The following is a 19,296-nucleotide window of genomic DNA, read 5'->3' as shown; positions in this document are numbered from 1 at the left end:
TAGTCATTTGTATATCTATATTAGTCTCATAACTAAATCAATTTGTAGCGTTTTCACCAAAACTTTCTTTCCTAATAATCTTTCATTAAGCTGTCTCTTTTCTTCACAGCATAAACACAATTTGATAGAAAGAGTCAAAAAAGTTACTTAGTTTTATAAATGTGAGGGTTAGGGAGCGTTCAAGTATAACGTAACGATTGTGGGGGGGGGGGGGGGGGGGGGCAAGTCCTCTTGTATAACGTTACGATGCTGGGCGGGGATTGAATTACGCGTTATTGTTAATATTATTTTCCATTTTAGGACCTTACACCACATAATGGTAAGTATTAGGTATAAAGACGCACTGAGGGTGGTCACGAAACGTTTTACTATTGGATACAGAAAACGTTACGGCGGAGTTTCATGGGGGGGGGGGGAGAGGAAATCTCCAAAAATTGCGTGACGTAATACATGAACACTCCCTAAGGTGTTTAGCCATTTTAATAATTTTATTTCAATTGTTTTTTTTTTCTATATAGCTGTCACTCCAAGATCGTATGGATCCACTGAAAATCAGTGTTGCTGGTGACAGCAAAGGTTTTGTTGTTTGTTTGTTGTTGTTTTTGTTCATTGTTTCAAACTTTACTTGATTTTTAAAAATATCTTACACGTGAACCTTAATCTTTAAGATTTAGGGTCTACTTTAAACTAACTAACTAAAAACACTTGAATCTCACCTAGGAAAATGGTTGACTCTCTGATACGCTGATAGTGACCTTAGCACATCAGGTTTAGGATGCAGACCTGCCCAAAGCAGATTAAACTCTTTGGCGTCAGCACAGGCTTCTTGAAGACCATGAGCTTGGAGTAGCCGGTGCAGTAGTTTCGTCTCAGTATTAACTAATTTGTAGGTGATCTTAAGAATTCTGGCCGGCATATGACTACTTTCTAATACCTGAAATGGGATGATGATAAGATCTAATCGTTTATCATTTTTAATACATTTTCGACGTATTCTAACATTAACTATTAAAAAATTCGATTAAAACCTCACAATCAAATAAAATAAAAGCTTGACTTGTGGAAGCTATCGCGGAATGTGCTTAAAAGGAGTATAAAGAATATCCAAAGCGCCAAATCACCTGCATCATGAGCACACCCCACATACATAACTTTTCTTTTACACCATCACACAACACATATTAAGTACGACGTATTTCATAATTGAGATTGATTTTTTTCTTGTAAATGTTTAACCCTGGTATTTAATATGTATTTCATATTTGACTATATGTTAACTGCCGTAATACGAAATAAATAAGTTATAAGAGAATTAGAAACCTTAAACACCTTTGTAGGCGTATATTATACAGAACAAGATCTCAGTATTTACTCCGAATTTTTCGTTATATAGTCAAAATCATTGTAATGTATTATTGATTGAAAACATAAGGTCTAACATACTTTAATACTATCTACTTCTTTGACTAGCAATTGTTCAGAGTCGTCACTATCAATACTCGGTGAGACAGTCCGTTGTATATTTTTCTTTTTTCCTTTGCCTTTGTTTTTCTTTCCCTTCTTTTCGTCTTTGGCATCTGAAATTATTTAAACCCATTTATGATATATCTGGAAACAATTATATATCACTATTTTCTCTTCATTAACATGCAACATATTATTTAAATTAGTGTTACTTTCCCAATAAACACATGAAGAGTTTTTAACAAAACTAGAAGAACAATGCTTAATTATAAATACAAATGTATTTATTCTAATAAAATACATTTTCTGAGCCAGAATTTTTTAGGTATGCACTTTGGGATCACTGTCGCGAAACCGAGGATCAAGCTACGCAACTGCAAATGGATAGGCCATACACTCCGAAGAGATCCCAATCATATCCCCAAGTAGTCGCTTGATTGGAACCCGCAAGGAAATCGGAAGCAGATGAGGCAAATAGACTCGAAAAGACTGATAGAGGTAAACTGCGAGGCTCAATACAAAACCCGATGAAAACTAGCTGTGGACGCACTCTCCAATCTGGAGGTTAAGGCATTAAATCCAGAACTAAACTCACCTTTGGTTACAGGTGGAGGTTCTTCTGGTGGTTTGATATTAGCTGTCGTGTTTTCTATATTTAAATGTTTCTTCAGTGTTATCTTACTGAGATCATTAAGTACATCATCTATATCTCTTTTATGTTCGACTGCTTCATGCCCTTGCTCCTCTATAGACTCTGTTAGTGGTATTTCAGCTTCACTAATGTGTTTCACCACATACGCCTGACCCATATACTTTGTGTTATTACCAAATGTCTCCATCACATCGTGCATTATTGTTTTTGGTCGGACACTGAACGAATGGGGTTCGGCCACGAGTCTTTTCGCCATATTCTTTGCTTTGTTGAGGAGTATCGTTGTGCCTGTATTGTTGCCGACTGTTTTTGTTGTGGATTCCATTGAGGGTGTTCTGGAAGCGAGGACACACGATCGGAAGACCAGTACGGCCGCTTTGGATCCCACGGGACCGCCCGACACCCAGTCGGATAGGGATCCTTCCTTTTCTGTATCTTTGCCATTAGATGAATCGTCGTCATTGTTTCTCATATCTGGATTTTCTTTTGATGTAGACGGACTTGAAATTTCTGGTGATACATGTGGACTGCAATTATTGATTACTTCATAAGTAAAATGAGTATTTTGATGATATTATTGATACAACAATTACTGTAAGTATAATGTTGGTTGTTCGAAGCGCTAATGGTTCATAATAATCCCATGCATGACTTGGTTTGTTTTTGCGCAGTATTTGTATAAACAAATGTTACAGCAATGAAAAAAGTGTCAGCATTGATACGGCTAACTATAACTAATATAAAATCCCTGACCGAAATAAAATGATGGTGATAAAGTAGATAAAAAGCTCGTTAAAAAGCCACTTTTGTATTGTTTAAGAGTAGTGGTACGTGTAAAGGATTAGTTGAAATTGATCAGCAGTGATTAGAAGCAATTGCAGCGTGTTTATGTATCTGTCCGCTACCTTGACCGTATTGATCGACATTTGTCGAAGGAAATAGATTGAAACTGTGCCACCAGCTGTTACATCAAATATTCAATTTACACGTGTCAGCCGTAATAATAATTATAATAATTTCCAGCATAGGGTACAAAAAAGTGATGGTGGCACAAAAGTTCGCATGTTCATAATGGCGTGCAAATTTGCCTAAATAGGTAGAATAGAAGTTACAAATACATTATGAGTCATATAATTATAGTCAATTCTTATATTATTTTATCACTACATCATCACATTATTGAAATATATTGTTTAATATCAAATTAATATTAGATATAAAGATTCACGTAAATCATAATTTCCAAAAGTAGTACATGAAGTCGTTTTTTTTAAAAGTCTAGTAGGAAGATCTTTAAACGTGTTTGGTAAATAATTATAAACTCAAAATCAAAATAACTTTATTCATATAGGTAAAATGATATAGTACACTAATGAACGTCAAAAAATAAGTTAAATTAATTGTAAATTTCCATTTACTACCAGTTCGCAAGTCAAGAGCGTAGAGCGGGCAAGAAGAACTGGCAAGAAACTTTCCGCCATTCTTTTTAATCGCTAACTTTTGAGTCATACAAATTATTTGAACTAGAACAAATCAATCCCAAGGATTAGGATTATTAAATTATTCGTCAAATTTATAAAAAGCTTCATTTATTAATTTACGTTTAACGAGGACTTTGAATTTATTTAGTGATAATTATCTAAATTCACTTGGGAGTTTGTTGTAAATCAAATACAATTTCCATATAAGGAGTGGTTTCTGCTAAACCTTGATTCCAATACAAAAGGTGTTTTTCCTATACAATTCCAGATTAATTTTTGGCACAGCCAATCCTCATACTCCAACAGTGGTCCCTTCCCGTTGACTTAAATCTTGAATTTCACTAATAATTACAAGTAACATTTAGTTGTATTATTGTTTGTAGAACGCGGAGCTAACGGGCTGGGGCTCAACCGATATTAAGTCATACCTACACACACTGCCCGGCTTGCGATGTTTAGTATGGTTCATTGGTTGGAGAATCGTATATATCGTTTACTGGAAGTGTGTGATTACGGGCGGCAGTATCACTTACCATCATGAGCCTCACACCATTTGCTCCTGTTCTATTAAAAACAAACTGGTTAGTAGTGATACAATTGCAAATTTACTGACATAGATTGCAGTAAGCCACTCGCTAGTCGATGTTGTTACAAAGCGACAACAACTTTTCATTAGAGACCTATTTTTCTTAAGTCACGAATATCGTTCCAGGCTATTCGATACCATAGACAAGTTTTTAAAGCTTTTAGTCCCATTTTAACAGAGAATCTAAGGCACCGAAGCATGTCGGAATAATCCATATATGTACAGCAGATCGATTGTGTTTATATATGGCCATGGTCACCACATGCATAGTTACAATGACACATTCTGTATGACCGCACTCCGTTGAATGAATTCAAAGTGGCCAAAATGTGGAGAAAAATATAAAACAACTTCGATTTTTTTTTATAGAATAGCGGCAAACGGGCAAGAAGCTCACCTAAAGTTAAGTGATTTACGATCTTATTACTATGAACCTTTTTTATTGTTTAGCTATTTAGTTTCAGTTAGTTAGTTAATAGGTGACTTAACCCTGCGCAAATCCCTGCTTGATAGACTTTTCAATGAAAGAACACTTGCTTGTAAATTGATAGTAAATATAGTATGGTAAGCGGCATGTCTTATTAATAAATAATTAGGCTGCTTAACATCTACCCGCTCACCGTCTACAATCTAAAAATACGACTTAAGGACTGGCTTATGAACATACCCTACGCAGAGTTAGAGCTTCTTCTGAGACCTAGTATGTAGGTACATACTTTATTCATTCACTCACTGACTCACACATTCACTCAAGAAAATAAAAGATGTAACTAAATTATATATAAATTAAATATTTTAAGGAATGTATAATTAAGTTTGTTATGAAAGAGCTGGAAACCGTACCGAAACTTGACACAGGATTTTTTTACTTATATGTACTTAAAATGAATAAACACATATTAAAAAAAATGTCTTACGCCAGAAGGATCACAGAAACAGTTGCAATCTGAGGTCAAACCATATATGGAGACAAAATCAGTACTTTCGTAAGTACCAGGTTAACAAACTGAATTGGGTTGATAGCCCTCTGATGTATCCGACCAATTGGACTTAGGATCCTTCAAGAAAAGAGTGTACCAATTCTTAAGTGACTGGCAAGACGAGCCGTCTTTCTTTTCCTCTAGCGTGAGAAGTTATCAAATAGGCAACTTTTAACTTTTTCCTTGTAACTTTTCGTGTATCATTTTTGTCTAGCCTTACAAGACATAAAAAATCGCTGAGAACAAAACAAAATATAAAAAAGAGCCCTCTAGCGTTAGGTATCCATGGGTGGCCATCTCATGTATTTTTATTCAACACCGGGTGAGGCTTCTGCCCGTTTGCCCCGCGTTAGGTATCCATGGGTGGCGATCTCATGTATTTTTATTCAACACCGGGTGAGGCTTCTGCCCGTTTGCCCCGCGTTAGGTATCCATGGGTGGCCATCTCATGTATTTTTATTCAACACCGGGTGAGGCTTCTGCCCGTTTGCCCCGCGTTAGGTATCCATGGGTGGCGATCTCATGTATTTTTATTCAACACCGGGTGAGGCTTCTGCCCGTTTTCCCCGCGTTAGGTATCCATGGGTGGCGATCTCATGTATTTTTATTCAACACCGGGTGAGGCTTCTGCCCGTTTGCCCCGCGTTAGGTATCCATGGGTGGCGATCGTGCGTGTTATATACAACAAAAAAAGTAAAAACATTTTTTATTAATAAGATTCAAGAATATGACTCATAGTTTTCAAGCATCATTAACCCAAAAATAATTTGCCAAAGTGTTCAATGTTTATCTTTAACTGTGACGCTATAATAAGAAACACTGCATGGGATAAAATAAGAATAAATAAACTCTTCGGAGTTTATTCCGGTTCAAAACGTGAACGTGAAGAAATCGTATTTGGTAAATAAAAACTGAGACATTCATAACGGCTAAATTTACTATTTGTTAAACATTTTACGAAGGGTATATGAAGTCAAAGCCTAGCTACTATAACAACTACCATTGTTAGTTATAAGATTTAGGCATATAAATATGTAACTTTTAAATGTTTTTTTTCTGTAGGTATTATTTTGACATTCTATGGGATTAGTAGAATAATGATGTGGAATAAAAAAATAAACAAAATGTCCATTATCAACTAATATTTGAAGTTAAAACTTTCAGAGAAAACATTAGCGTATGTCAAAATCAAATAAAATTTTTGACGTACGCTGTCAGACGTTGCGTTCGTTGTTTTTAGGAATTGGTACGCTCTTTTTTGAAGGAGACATTTTTCCTCTACTTTTTACTTCGTTCGGAAATACTTCAGTGGGTAGCTGGTTCAACAGTGGTTGTGCCCAACAACTGCCTTAAAAACGCTGTTGTTGAACGACCGACATCGAGGTGAGACAGCTGAAATATAGCAGATATCAATCCGATAAACTCCTGACTGAACACTCAATGTGTATATGTATAATCAAAACGGGCATAATTCTGTTCCCAAACACGGGTCATTAGTGACTTATATAGTGTTGTATATATATATTTTTGAATAAATTAAGGGCAATGGAACAATCCCATGGGGCAAACGTAATTCTTGTGATACAAAGATTTTCGCATTACAAACAAATGCGTAATGTGAACCGAGGCGAGTAAGTCTTGAATATAAATGGGTTACCATGATAAAGGAAACGTCTGGCCGGTTCAAAATAAATCTAGAGTACATAGTGCATTAGCACGCGTCGAGTTATCGCTAAATTACAGGCCCAGCTAATCAGCTTAATGCTCTTTGAGGAATGTCTACTACCCTGCTTGCGAGATAATCTAAAATTACTTTGCTGGCTGGACAGAAATAATTTTGGATTAAAAGGTACAATACTTGTGTATAACATAAAATAAAACAATGGCGCCACACTCTTTTTAGGTCTGGGCCTCAGATTTCTGTATCTGTTTCATGATCATTTGTAAAATGAATAGGCAAGTAGGTGATCAGCCTCCTGTGCCTGACGCACACCGTCGACTTGTTGGGTCTAAGGCAAGCCGGTTTCCTCACGATGTCTTACTTCACTATTCGAGCCAATGATAAATGCGAAGATAGAAATTGTATATAAAAGGCCAAATATATATGGTCCAAGCTTGATAGGTGTAGGACTACCCTCTCAAACTGCATGTATGAACTTAGTTCAGTAGTCAAGAGCTGAATGGCAACTATAAAACGTTTTACACCGGAACAATTACGTAAGTATTCGTACTGCTTCTGTTTGAATTAAGCAATTTCGATTACGTATTCGATAACCGTAAATCTAAATTTGGTCGAGTGAGAGGATGTCGTACGCCATTACATAGTTCATAGAATTGTATTGTAAGAATGATTGTACACTATCAGGAATTTATGTAGAATAAATACAGAACAGTGTACAATAATTAAATATTAGTAGGTACTAGTTTTTGTTAAACTAAAAGCAGTGTTGGCCAAGCCTCATACCTGATGTCATAGGTTCGATCCCCGGGTCTGATTTCTGATTTTATTTTTGTTAAAAGAAAACATCATATATGCCTTAGACTCGAAAAGTCGACGGCGTGTGTCAGCCTTCTGGGCTGATCATCGAATTGTCTATCCACGAGACCTCTTTAAATTTGTTAATTGATATACAAAACAGATTAATGTCTGTGCAATTAATGGATGGATGGAACACAAACCTTCAACTCATACATTCCTCTTATTACAGGATGTATAGTAAACGAACACTTTCCCTACTATATATGTTTCCACTTATAAAGGCACACATAGCAAGCCTAAGATATGTATCATAGTTACAACATAGCGTTAGTACGGCTCCTGTATGTCAATAAGGATAACATGGATATGTATGTATATGTCTCGACTCTGAAACTTACACGATCAAACTAATTATTACGTAAGTGTACAGGCATTCGTTGTCGAATCATCAACCCGACATTGGTGCATGGCTATCTATAATTTCGTGTATTACTCACCTCAGTCACGCCACGAGAACTTACACTTTGTAACTTTCAACTATAACTACTTAGAATGATAAATTTCGAATGACTTTGTAAAAGTACTTTAATCGAACTTAAGTTTATATTAAAAGCCCTAAAAGCTAGCTATAAACGAAAAACCTTATGCATTTACATTATCATTTTGTGTATACAGACCTATGTATTTTTGGAGAAATATTTGTTTCTTTTTCATTCTACGTTTTAAATTAATATGTACGTAGTGTAAGTGGAATTATCTTTACATGTTACCAATACCATCCGCCATCTAGGCTAAATTATATAGGCGATGTGAGAAAGCACGCGATAAAAAACTACATGTATTTAAAAAAATTAAATCGACTTAATTTACAAGCCTGAATAACAAACATTTCTGAACCGAAAATAAACAAAAATATCGTCTCCATATGTCTCGTCTGATATAGTTTTCGATACACACGTTCAAAACTAAACAGGTCATATTCAGATATACAATTCAGACAATATCAAATACATAAACATTTTAAAAAGCTTTATGTAAATTTTTACTAATGCACACGAACACTATGTCTAACCCGCTGCCCACTGATGTATTTCCGAACCAATTCGACTTAGGGTCCTTCAAGAGCGTACCAATTCTTATAAGGCCGGCAACGCACTTGCGAGCATTCAAGCAATGTGATCCATGGTCAGAACTATAACTTAACATCAGGTGAGCCTCCTGCCCGTTTTCCTCCTATTACATAAAAACTAATACATTTAGTAGAATTATTATACTAATATCAGTTAAATTACCCGATAATCTAGATTGATTATATGGTATAGCTCCGCGTACATAACGATCGCAACTTTACGCATTTAAAATTTTAGTGTAAATCGGACCATAAAGGAGAAAGTACAATTTAAGACGGCGGTTAACTGTAAAACTTGAATTTAAATATCGTTTCAAATTGCGCAAGATTTTTAATTTTAATTTAAAAAGTCGTGATAGAGTTACAATGTTTATGTGACACAGTGTTGGTTGACAAGTTTTCGGAAATGTTCGTTTTCTTTAAATGTCGAAAGGTGGTTTATTATCGCGTGAAATACCTTGATCTAGAATCAAAAATTATTTCCAATACAGAGTTTCGCAAATTTAGATTGATAAATGTCAAAATTCAAACTGTCGAATTCAAAGATATTTTATTAAAACGATCCATGGATCGGTTATTGGAAAAATATGTTATGAGAAATGGATTGTAAAGTATCACTCTAGTAAAAAACGGACAGATTAGGTTTGATTTGATTGAAGCGGCCGTACATCCACGTCCACACGTTCGCGATAAACTCCAAAACTGCAAGGATTTTCGTGGTTTTCACTTATCATGACGCTTTAGGTTTTACGTAAATTGGTTAGAATACAAGTAATGAAAAACGGCAAACCAAAAACAAAAACACAGTTAAGTGCTTACACGTACTACGTTCACAACTATATAACAATAATTCTAGAAACGTATACAAGCAGCGGTATATACTCTAATTGTGAAAACACACGAACTTTTATTATTACATGAGAAAAACAGCGTTTCCCGGACAACGTGTGTCAACTCATCGATATTGGAAGGGGAATTAGAACCCTCAATTGGTGAGTATCACGTCATGCAAGGGAGTGACGATCCCTAATATGCAGTGTGAAACAAAAGTGGAGATTATTTCGCGTTTTAAGGACCCTTTTCCTGTTATAAAGTACATGTATTCATACCCTATAAGATCCTTATTTACTGATACACAATATGTACGGGAATATCTACTTCTATCATATTTAAATTTCTTAAACTTTATATCCATGTACTACAATTGCATCACATATAATTATACTAGAATACATAACACGATATATCTAATATATAAAATTCTCGTGTCACAATGTTCGTTCCCATAATCCTCCGAAACGGCTCGATTCTTATGAATTTTTTTATACTTATTCATTAATACTGAGAGCCCCTAAGTGATAAGCGGTGTCCACCCGAAAAAAACTTATGACTTGAACTCTTGAAGTTTATATACACAGAAAAAACGTTTTCATTCCGAAATACCGAACAGTCTCTGGGGTAACATAGCAAAATGGCCAAGTAAAATCACAGTAAGGAGAAACGAAGTTCGGGGGGGGGCAGCTAGTACATATACTATATTTATGTATGTGAATTGACGGTCATCTTACACTTTATGTGTAAGATGTGTAATACATATCTATTCTACATACAATGCAGGTAAAATAACGCTTTATAAAAGTAACTTATTTGTAATCATAACATTTAGCTGATATATCCCGTATCGCTTCGCATATCATTGGAACTTCAGTTGAAAGTCGCGTCCAGATATTTGAATGAATAGGCTGATTGAAGATTGTTTTCATAAGTATAATTGGATCAGTATACAGAGGATACCTCGAAGATTGGTATTTGTGTGTTGGCAAGGGTTTTTGCGACCCCTTACACAATAATTGTTGTATTTCAAAAAATTTACATAAAAACATAATAACCTACACATATAACATCCTGGGAATACTTCTTCCCATATATATATATATATATGTGTATGTATCAATTGTATAATAAATATTAATTTGCAAAATATTCATTCCATGTCTTGAATTGTACTAATTAGGATAAATGAGAGAGTTAGCCTAGTGGTTACGGGTAAGATTTCCAACTCTGAGATCGCGTAACCCCAACTGTGTTTAATTTATTCGTATATAAGACCTAATGACTTTATATCATTAATTATATTCGTGGATATTTTTAATTGTTTTGTGTATACACCGTTGAAGGGTTTCGTAAGACAGGGATATAGTAGTATTCGAAAAAAGGACTAGGGACAATTGTTCTAATAAAATTATTTTTAAATAATATGAATACCGTTTGTTTAGATTTTCTGCATAAACGCAAAAATAAGCATCAAAAAGTTAATTCGTTATTACGCAAATTACGCATCGGTCTCGACAATTAATGAAAAATATATACGTAAAATATTCAAAAATTACTCACAATAATTTTCCCATTATTAAGTCACTTGCGAATCATATCACGATTTGAGTATTGAAGCCACGATACGCACGACCGCGCACGAGTGAGCACTCATAATGACTGTGTTACGAAGTACGAAACAGCTGGTTACCCGCTAACGTTGCTCGACACTTGCAGATAGATAAACAGTACGTAAGGCTTTGAATGCACTAAGCTAATCACCATAACCTTTGACAGACTTTAAAATATAGTGTATTTCACTCATTCAAGTTATTAGGATGTGCCTGCCTACTGTAACGATTCGTTTCTTCGGCTTTGACACACTGAGGCTTTGGGTTATTCGCCTTAACTATTAAATTTATACATAATTTACTATTCAAATAAATGTAGCCTAGAGACATCAGTTGGTAATTTTAAAATTGTTACTGATGATTTTTTTGTACTTATTTAACAACCTAAAAACCAATATTGTAAGTTGTCAATTATGTATGACTTATTTTAAGTATATTTATGTATATGTTGATAAGCTAACGAAATATAGTGGGTATTTATGATATGTAGTTGAATTCCCAAGTTTGTACCTAATAGTTAATAGTCATCTATCATATAGTTTACATGATAAACAAGCCGCAGTTCTTGGCAGTGAGCAAAACATTCAATAGCTTGGTTTTTGAGAATCAAAATATAAAAATAATACAGAGATAAAAAATTTTTTAAATGACATAATTTTAAAAATATCAAACAATCCGTGTTTGTTTGCAGATGAATTGCAGTGTTGAAACATAAAATGCCAAATTTAGAAGACATTATTTTTTTAAGGTCTGATTGAGTGCTTTGATAGGAGTGGGAAAAGCATGTGCCATTTGGTGCAATATGAATTGGTGTTTCGTTTCAGTCCCATTCAGACCTTTAAACTCCTTTTATGTGGTCAATATATATTTTTTTAATTATAAAGTATTAAGGAATTTTGGTCCATCCAAGTTTTTCTTTGGAGTAATCAAAATAAATTATTATATAATTATTTAAAAAAATATTATGATAACTTTCGAACTCAAGCATATGAAAAATAAATACATAAATAATTTCTCTTATAATTAACCTGGTGTGTGGACGGTTGCTGTTGCATTTTGTATGTATTTTAGGTAAATCATCTGGTACCTTTTTTTGTAGCTTGATTTCGTCTTCTGGATCCATGGTGGACTTTAAGGACATAAATATATAATTACATAAATATTATATACGGATATAATATGAATTAAGAATAAGTCGTAATAATTTAATGCTGCAGACAGAAATTAGAGCTACCTATAAATAATTAATGTTATTAAAAAATACCTACTTATAACAATTTATTATAATTTTGTTCAGTATGCTGCTGCATATATCAGTAATGCAGTTCTTTGAAATACTTGGAAAAAATCAATAACTTTCATGCGGTACACTTACCATCTGTTTTTAAACAATAATAAACTCTGATACTACTTAAGCTATTCAATTGGATAGACTTACGCTTGCTACGTAAATTAAACGGCCCACGATGTGCAGGAAACTTTTACTGTTAATTTCACATTTCTTTTTGTATTAATAAAATAAGTTTTACATTATAATATTCACATACAATTTTGATAGCTCCATAATTTAAATTTTTTCATAGTAGAATGACAATTGACGTTCCGAACAGTGCTGCCATATTATTTTTTTTTCCACAGGTTGAATAAACCTCAAAGTTTACTTTATTATCATCAGAATTATTATATTACATAGAATTATAGGTAAAAATCTGCAGGTATACGCGGTTCTGCGAGGAAAGTAAAAGTAAGTAATATAATTATTACTAAATTCTATTCTATCTTGACAACTATGACGTAATTTTAAAACGGAAATGCACTAAAAATATATTACTTAGATTCTTCATATCGTAAGCAAGTTAAGCTTAAAGAACAACAACAACAAATAATTTCCAATACATTTTATTTAGTAGATAGGATAGGTAAACTAAGCATAATAGCTGAGATTGGCTTTTTTCTTGGCCTGCACTTCCAATATGGCGTCCATGAAGTCCTCGTGAGTAACGGAAGTTGCAGAGCGACGCAGTGCAATCATACCAGCTTCAACACAAACAGCCTTGCACTGAGCGCCATTGAAGTCATCAGTAGAACGCGATAATTCTTCAAAGTTAACATCAGGAGATACATTCATTTTACTGAAAATTACAAATACATTAAAAAATATTATTTCAGATATATGTCTGTTTACACACTGAATAAATTTTTGGGGTTCTGAGTTCAGAATTCCAGGGAATTAAATCTCTTTTACGGGCTACATATAAAAGCATAACACCTCTCTTGATCCTATTATACACAACATAATTTTTTGAAATATTCTAAATAATCATACCGTGAATGGATTTGCATGATCCTTGCCCTGGCTTCCTCATTAGGATGTGGGAACTCAATCTTTCTATCAAGACGACCAGATCTCAGCAAAGCAGGATCCAATATGTCCACTCTGTTTGTTGCCGCAATAACCTGAAATTGAAGTCATAATAGGTAAACTCTTAGAATAACCCAATCTAATTAATATTCAGGTAGTGAAAATCAAAATTTTATTCATTTAGACATCCTATTTGAGAAGATTTAACCATGATAAATATTTACTACAAATTTTACTTTACTTTAATAAAGTTAATTTTAACCATAATTTGTAAAAGGTTATTTAGTTCTTCTAATTTATTGTTAAGGTTATGGTTAGCTATCAATCCCATTTTATACCTTAATATCTGCTGTTGAGCTAAAACCATCAAGCTGGTTAAGCAACTCCAACATAGTTCTTTGGACTTCACGATCACCTGCCTTTTCTGAATCAAATCTCTTGGTACCAATAGCATCTAATTCATCAATAAAGATAATTGCTGGTGCCTTTTCTTTAGCTAGAGCAAATGCATCTCGCACCAATTTAGCTCCATCACCTTTAAATTGTAAAACTTAGTCATTCAAGAGTAATGGGATTCTTTTTTTCTTTATCCTTATAAATAGGTGTTGTGTTTTCAAATAAAATATACATATAATTCACTTATTATTACCCTGGAGTTAGCAATTAGGTAGCTAATATTATAAAACAAAACTATTACTGAATTTAACATACACATTCAAAGGATATTTTATTTATATGGATAGATATCTTTTTTTTTATTTTAAATTGTTTGTCAAAACTTATTTACCGATAAACATCTGCACTAGTTGAGGCCCAGCCAATTTTAAGAATGTGGACTTGGTCTGAGCAGCACAAGCTCTTGCCAGCAGTGTCTTGCCTGTACCAGGAGGTCCATACAGCAGTACTCCCTTTGGTGGGTGAATTCCCAGGTTCACAAATTTCTCTTTATGAGTCATTGGCAGAACTACAGCTTCAATAAGTTCCTGAAATAATTTCATCATTAAATTAAATTTTAGTTACCCACTGGCACAAAAGTACATAGAAAATAAAAACAATACCTGAATTTGTTTATCTAATCCACCAATATCTGAATACTGTTCTGTAGGTCTTTCATCTACCTCCATAGCCTTCACTCTTGCATCATATTCTGCTGGCAAAGTCTCCAAGATCAAATAAGAGTCTTTGTTGACACCTACCAAATCTCCTGGCTTAAGTTTGTCTGCATCTACTAGACCTATTACAGGTAAAAAGTATGTTTGGCGGGTAGAGGTCTTGATTACTGCGCATTTACCCTTTCTTTGAGAGTCCAAGTCCACTACTGCACCATCTTCTTCCTCTTCTTGTGGATCCACATCTAACAGTTCAATAACATTTGATACAAGATATGGCAGTGTTTTATTAACTTTTATTTTTTCTGTATTTTCTTTAATTTTATCATTTTGTGATTGTAATTCATGAGATATTCTCATTACTTCGCTTTTCATAATCTTAATTTCATTGTCTAACAATCGGGTACGGCTGACGATTTCATCTGTTGGCATTCGCAGCACTTCTTCACTAAGAGCCTCTTCACCATCCTCCCAGATTGATTTATCTTCTAAAGTTGTTGCCATTTTTAGTAAAGGTCTTTTGAAATTGTTTCAATTTTGTTTAATATATTTGGTAATCAAGCACAGTTTTGGAAATCTCAAAATGAATTGTCATCGCTGGTGCTGCCACTTTCAGCATTTATAATTTAGGGTTTGACAGATCCCAAATATCATTTCGTATTTACGGATTACCATATGCAATATTGTCTTAATAAGAAACTCGTTTAAATAAAACTAAATTAAAAAATCTATATATTTACATTCAAATTTAATACGTTATTTATGTTAACTTACTTTTTATGTCAGATTTCCTAATTCTTATATGTCTTGATTGCTACTATCTGTGTTGAACAATGGCATAAGATAGAAACAGAAAATAGATTGAAGTGTTTGAACTTTGACAGCTATTAGTTCCAAAAGCAAAAATAATTTTTTCGAAAAGTATTTCTATTTTTTGCGATAAAACATTAATTAAGCACAATTTAATTTAATTATTACCATTAAATTAGGTCAATTATAAAATAATGGCCTTTTCGATGTTCTTCCGTGCTCCAGGTTAGACAAATTTTAATGTTATTTTATTACATAATATCATGCAATCTAACGAAAAACCTGCGTCTAAATATTACTGCAAATTTTGTATCAAACTATCAATATTATATGTTATAGTATGGTAGGCAGCATAATTCATAGGAATAATAATTCTACCTACCATACCATAACATAAATGTATGAACCACATAGATTGTTTAGAATGTATATTTGTCTTCCAGCCTGCACAAGTCGAGTATTCTCCCAACAAATAATGAGGCTAGCAACTCAACAAGCAACTAAACCAATAGAGACACAAAGGATGCTCTCAAGTATCATGCCTTTGCAAACTTCGTTTCTCAAGTCTGATACAACACCTATTTTAAATGCAGTAAGCAAATATAAATTTCATTCTAGAATTTTCTTGTTTGTCTACAATCTTCACCCTGTTGCTATTTGATTTATAAGAAAGTTTTCATAGCATGTATCTCCTTTTAATTGTTAAACTGGACTTGATTGTATATACACCATATTGTATTTATAACAATATAGTTACTGTTGTTTCTTCAGGTAAGGTCATTCCGAACTTCGCCAGCTTTACTACATGAAGAAAAAGCTCATGACCACTCCAAGTTGTGGGTAATTGAGAAGCTTACATCAGCTGCACTAGTCCCGTTGATCCCAATATGCCTCATGATTCCGAATAAAATATTTGACTCTGTTTTGGCTATTTTAATAACAGCCCATAGTTTTTGGTAAGTTCAGTTTATTTATTTGATTCTAATTAGATATTAACAATGTGTAACAACATACATGCTTGTTTACACTCCGTACCTTACTAATGAAATGTATAAGACAATAAACTTGGCAAACTTATATTTAAGTTTCTTGTGAAACAGATCATTGTATAAGTTGAGTATTGAAACCAATACAAAAATGTGTCTGCATAATTTTATTTGTTTTATCAAACAGCATTAATCATTAAAAAACTTTGTATTTTGCCTTCTTTGATCTAAGAATTTGATACTTTCTGAGATATAGTTTTTAGTTCAATGAAATTTTTTTATGTTATCATATTTAAAATTATTATTTTAATATAAAAAAATTAAAAATGTTTAAAAACTGTCTCTGAGAAACTGTTTGCTACATTGTCAACTCTTAAATTTTGTCATATCGTTCATACTAATCTTACTTTGTTTTGTGGTATATTATTTGATAAACATACAGTAGTATAATCTAGTATAGTCTCTAGACAATCCTAAGACATTTTTTCTGAATGTAGGGGCCTTGAAGCAATAGTAGTGGAGTATGTGCGAGTACTTCTTGTCGGGGTTACCATACCAAAAATTGCCATGGGTGTTGTATACTTTTTAACAGTATTGATGTTGGGTGGCTTATTTTTCTTGATCTTCAATGACATTGGCCTCTGCAGAGGTTTCTGGAGAATTTGGCGTAACATGAGAAAACCTAAGGACCAACACTAGTAACATTTCTTCTACATAATAACTATAACATGTAAAATGACATAGTCTCATGTAGCTATTTTTATTAGCTATTTGATTTAATTGATATAAAATACAAAACAACAAAATTAACTTTACTGTTATTACTAAAAAGGGGGTGTAAAAAAGTTAAACACTTTCTTAAAGGTATTTCGATTAGTAGATAATATAAATTAATAGAATTAGATAGCTCTTAGAATTGCTGTATAGTAAACATATATAATTTTTTGAAATCATATTTAATGTAATAAAGAAATCATAATTTCCGATAATCACTGTAGTTTAAGAAAAAAAAATCAATGGCGCTACAACGTTTTTAGGTCTGGGCCTCAGATTTCTGTATCTGTTTCATGTTCATTTGTTAATCGAATAGGCAAGTAGGTGATCAGCCTTCTGTGCCTGACTCACGTCGACTTTTTGGGTCTAAGGCAAGCCGGTTTCCTCACGATGTTTTCCTTCACCGTTTGTGCGAATGTTAAATGCGCACATAGAAACAAGGTCCATTGGTGCACACCCGGGAATCGAACCTACGACTTCGGGAATGAGAGTCGCAAGCTGAAGCCACTAGGCCAACACAGCTCTAGTTACTGTAGTTTAATTGTAATTACAAATTAACTATTTATCATTGATCATTTGTGTATTGTTTATGTATTGAATAATGTAGAAATAATATATTTTACAAATAAATAATTCATAATTGAATATTTTATATTATAGAAAAAGATTATTTCCAATTATTTTATATTTTATAAGTCAAAGTTACAAAAAAAAAATATGTTAAACTACACAACTTGTTTAAACTACATAATAAATTGAATAACAATTGGTAATAAAATATATGTTATTCAGTTTGATTTCTACGGAGACATAGATACAATTTTTGCTTAGAAATGATAACTGTTTTATAACCTCTATAAATCGTTGTTACAAAGGGATTCAGCTCCACTTGTTACTGAATTCACTTCATTATTTTTCAGGGGCTTGGAAGCAATAGCTGTAGATTATGTCCGAGCGTCCATCTTCGGCCCAATTATTCCCAAAATTGCCATCGCATTTGTGTACCTTATTTCTATAGCAACATTGGGAGGTTTATTCTACCTAATAGCCAACGATGTGGGTCTCTCCAACGCCATTCGACAACTATGGGGTGTGAAATCTAAACAAAATGCATAAAGGGTCGATTAAATTATAGCAACTAAAATGGTTCACTTATGCAAGGTGGTTTACATTGCTTTGAAATACCATTTGCATCAATACAAGTACCGAGCAAGGTTGCTATCGATTCTTTAATTATGTTGAAATGTGTTAAACACCACTTCAGTTATAAATTAGTGACATAATTGGTATTTGGTCTGTACTTAATCAAATTTGAAAAATATTTTTATCATTTTAATGTTTTATTTTGTTATTTGATGCAGACTAAACAAATTGTACAGTTGACTTGTATTGTATCGAGACTTGTTTTAATTTATTTTAGTAGAAATAAAATGTATTATTAATGATGTGTTTTTAATTACCACATTAATATAATAATCTGAATTGATAATACTTTTTTAATAATAGATTTTTTTCGAGGTTGTAGGATTAAAATGCGTGTAATTAACGTAACATTACGTTTGGAAGTATCCTAACGTAAGTTTTATACGTTTAAACTCGACGTAAATATTTGATGTTTTATCGAGGTTAAATCCTGTATACTGTAACCTTGTTATGTCATAATAGGTCCTTACATATGAAATTGACGTTTTGTAGGGGAAGAAAAAGTTTTTTTAAATAGAATATATTTAATTAATCTATACTCTTGCCATCTTATAGGTAGTTCATTGATCCCTTTACCCAACAGGGTAGTTATTTTTACCTTGCAATAACTTATCTTAATTTCGAAAATGGTCCGGGAAGAAAAATTTACGATGGATGTCTTAGATATTCCAATTGAAACTTCTAGTTTGGTAACAGTCTGTTGTGCATTGTGTGGTCTAGCGTTGTGAAGCTGCAGTGGTTTAGATTAGTCCAGCTTTGGTTATCAGCAGCCAGCTTTTGCATTATGGTTAGCAGTTGTTGACAATAGACATCTAGAATAGAATTTGGAATTCCTAA

At 33.3% G+C, this 19,296-nt stretch overlaps 3 protein-coding genes across 9 annotated transcripts in view; 1 reads left to right on the top strand and 2 right to left on the bottom strand.

The window, feature by feature from the left end:
* The window catches only part of LOC123719936 (tubulin polyglutamylase TTLL5), a 32,739-nt gene extending 19,947 nt beyond the window's left edge, over positions 1-12,792 (bottom strand). For 3 of the 6 annotated variants that reach the window (XM_045676257.1, XM_045676259.1, XM_045676258.1), the window contains exons 1-5: positions 12,654-12,786; positions 12,244-12,344; positions 2,060-2,643; positions 1,444-1,577; positions 717-934 (exon numbers count right to left, since the gene is read on the bottom strand). In XM_045676257.1, coding sequence (XP_045532213.1) covers positions 717-934; positions 1,444-1,577; positions 2,060-2,643; positions 12,244-12,338 — 1,031 coding nt within the window. In that variant the 5' untranslated portion in view covers positions 12,339-12,344; positions 12,654-12,786. Of the gene's footprint in view, positions 1-716; positions 935-1,443; positions 1,578-2,059; positions 2,644-11,165; positions 11,266-12,243; positions 12,345-12,653 lie in introns of those variants that run through there. The other 3 variants (XM_045676263.1, XM_045676262.1, XM_045676260.1) reach the window with 3 other exon arrangements.
* A 306-nt stretch (positions 12,793-13,098) lies between these two features.
* On the bottom strand, positions 13,099-15,297 carry LOC123720591 (26S proteasome regulatory subunit 6A-B). The gene is made up of 5 exons (XM_045677269.1): positions 14,636-15,297; positions 14,365-14,560; positions 13,916-14,112; positions 13,542-13,672; positions 13,099-13,347 (listed from the first exon to the last, which is right to left on the bottom strand). The coding sequence occupies exons 1-5, from the start codon at positions 15,188-15,190 to the stop codon at positions 13,140-13,142; spliced, it is 1,287 nt and encodes a 428-aa protein (XP_045533225.1). The 5' UTR covers positions 15,191-15,297; the 3' UTR covers positions 13,099-13,139.
* A 242-nt stretch (positions 15,298-15,539) lies between these two features.
* On the top strand, positions 15,540-18,699 carry LOC123720700 (succinate dehydrogenase [ubiquinone] cytochrome b small subunit, mitochondrial). 2 transcript variants are annotated; one of them, XM_045677410.1, is made up of 5 exons: positions 15,540-15,721; positions 15,940-16,088; positions 16,268-16,452; positions 16,980-17,180; positions 18,177-18,316. In XM_045677410.1, coding segments are annotated over exons 1-5 (567 nt in total). In that variant the 5' UTR covers positions 15,540-15,690; the 3' UTR covers positions 18,178-18,316. The 2 variants fall into 2 exon arrangements, with proteins under 2 accessions (XP_045533366.1, XP_045533365.1); XM_045677409.1 differs by lacking the exon at positions 16,980-17,180 and having other exon boundaries at positions 15,545-15,721; positions 18,177-18,699.
* The last annotated feature ends 597 nt before the right edge of the window (positions 18,700-19,296 follow it).

The sequence above is a fragment of the Pieris brassicae genome, chromosome 2, assembly GCF_905147105.1.
Source record: "Pieris brassicae chromosome 2, ilPieBrab1.1, whole genome shotgun sequence".
Taxonomy (NCBI): Eukaryota; Metazoa; Arthropoda; class Insecta; order Lepidoptera; family Pieridae; genus Pieris; species Pieris brassicae.
The sequence above is the reverse complement of the archived record's forward strand: the minus strand, read 5'-3'. Positions and strand labels throughout refer to the sequence as shown.

What these genes read in the sequence shown, in the direction of transcription:
- LOC123720591 (XM_045677269.1), bottom strand. Translation starts at nt 15,190, where the DNA reads ATGGCAACAACTTTAGAAGATAAATCAATCTGGGAGGATGGTGAAGAG. An exon ending in GATTAGATAAACAAATTCAG is followed by an intron (nt 14,561 to 14,635) that starts GTATTGTTTTTA and finishes AAATTATTTCAG; the next exon opens with GAACTTATTGAAGCTGTAGT. An exon ending in ACTAGTGCAGATGTTTATCG is followed by an intron (nt 14,113 to 14,364) that starts GTAAATAAGTTT and finishes TACAATTTAAAG; the next exon opens with GTGATGGAGCTAAATTGGTG.
- LOC123720700 (XM_045677410.1), top strand. Translation starts at nt 15,691, where the DNA reads ATGGCCTTTTCGATGTTCTTCCGTGCTCCAG. An exon ending in CAACACCTATTTTAAATGCA is followed by an intron (nt 16,089 to 16,267) that starts GTAAGCAAATAT and finishes TTGTTTCTTCAG; the next exon opens with GTAAGGTCATTCCGAACTTC. An exon ending in ATAACAGCCCATAGTTTTTG is followed by an intron (nt 16,453 to 16,979) that starts GTAAGTTCAGTT and finishes TTCTGAATGTAG; the next exon opens with GGGCCTTGAAGCAATAGTAG.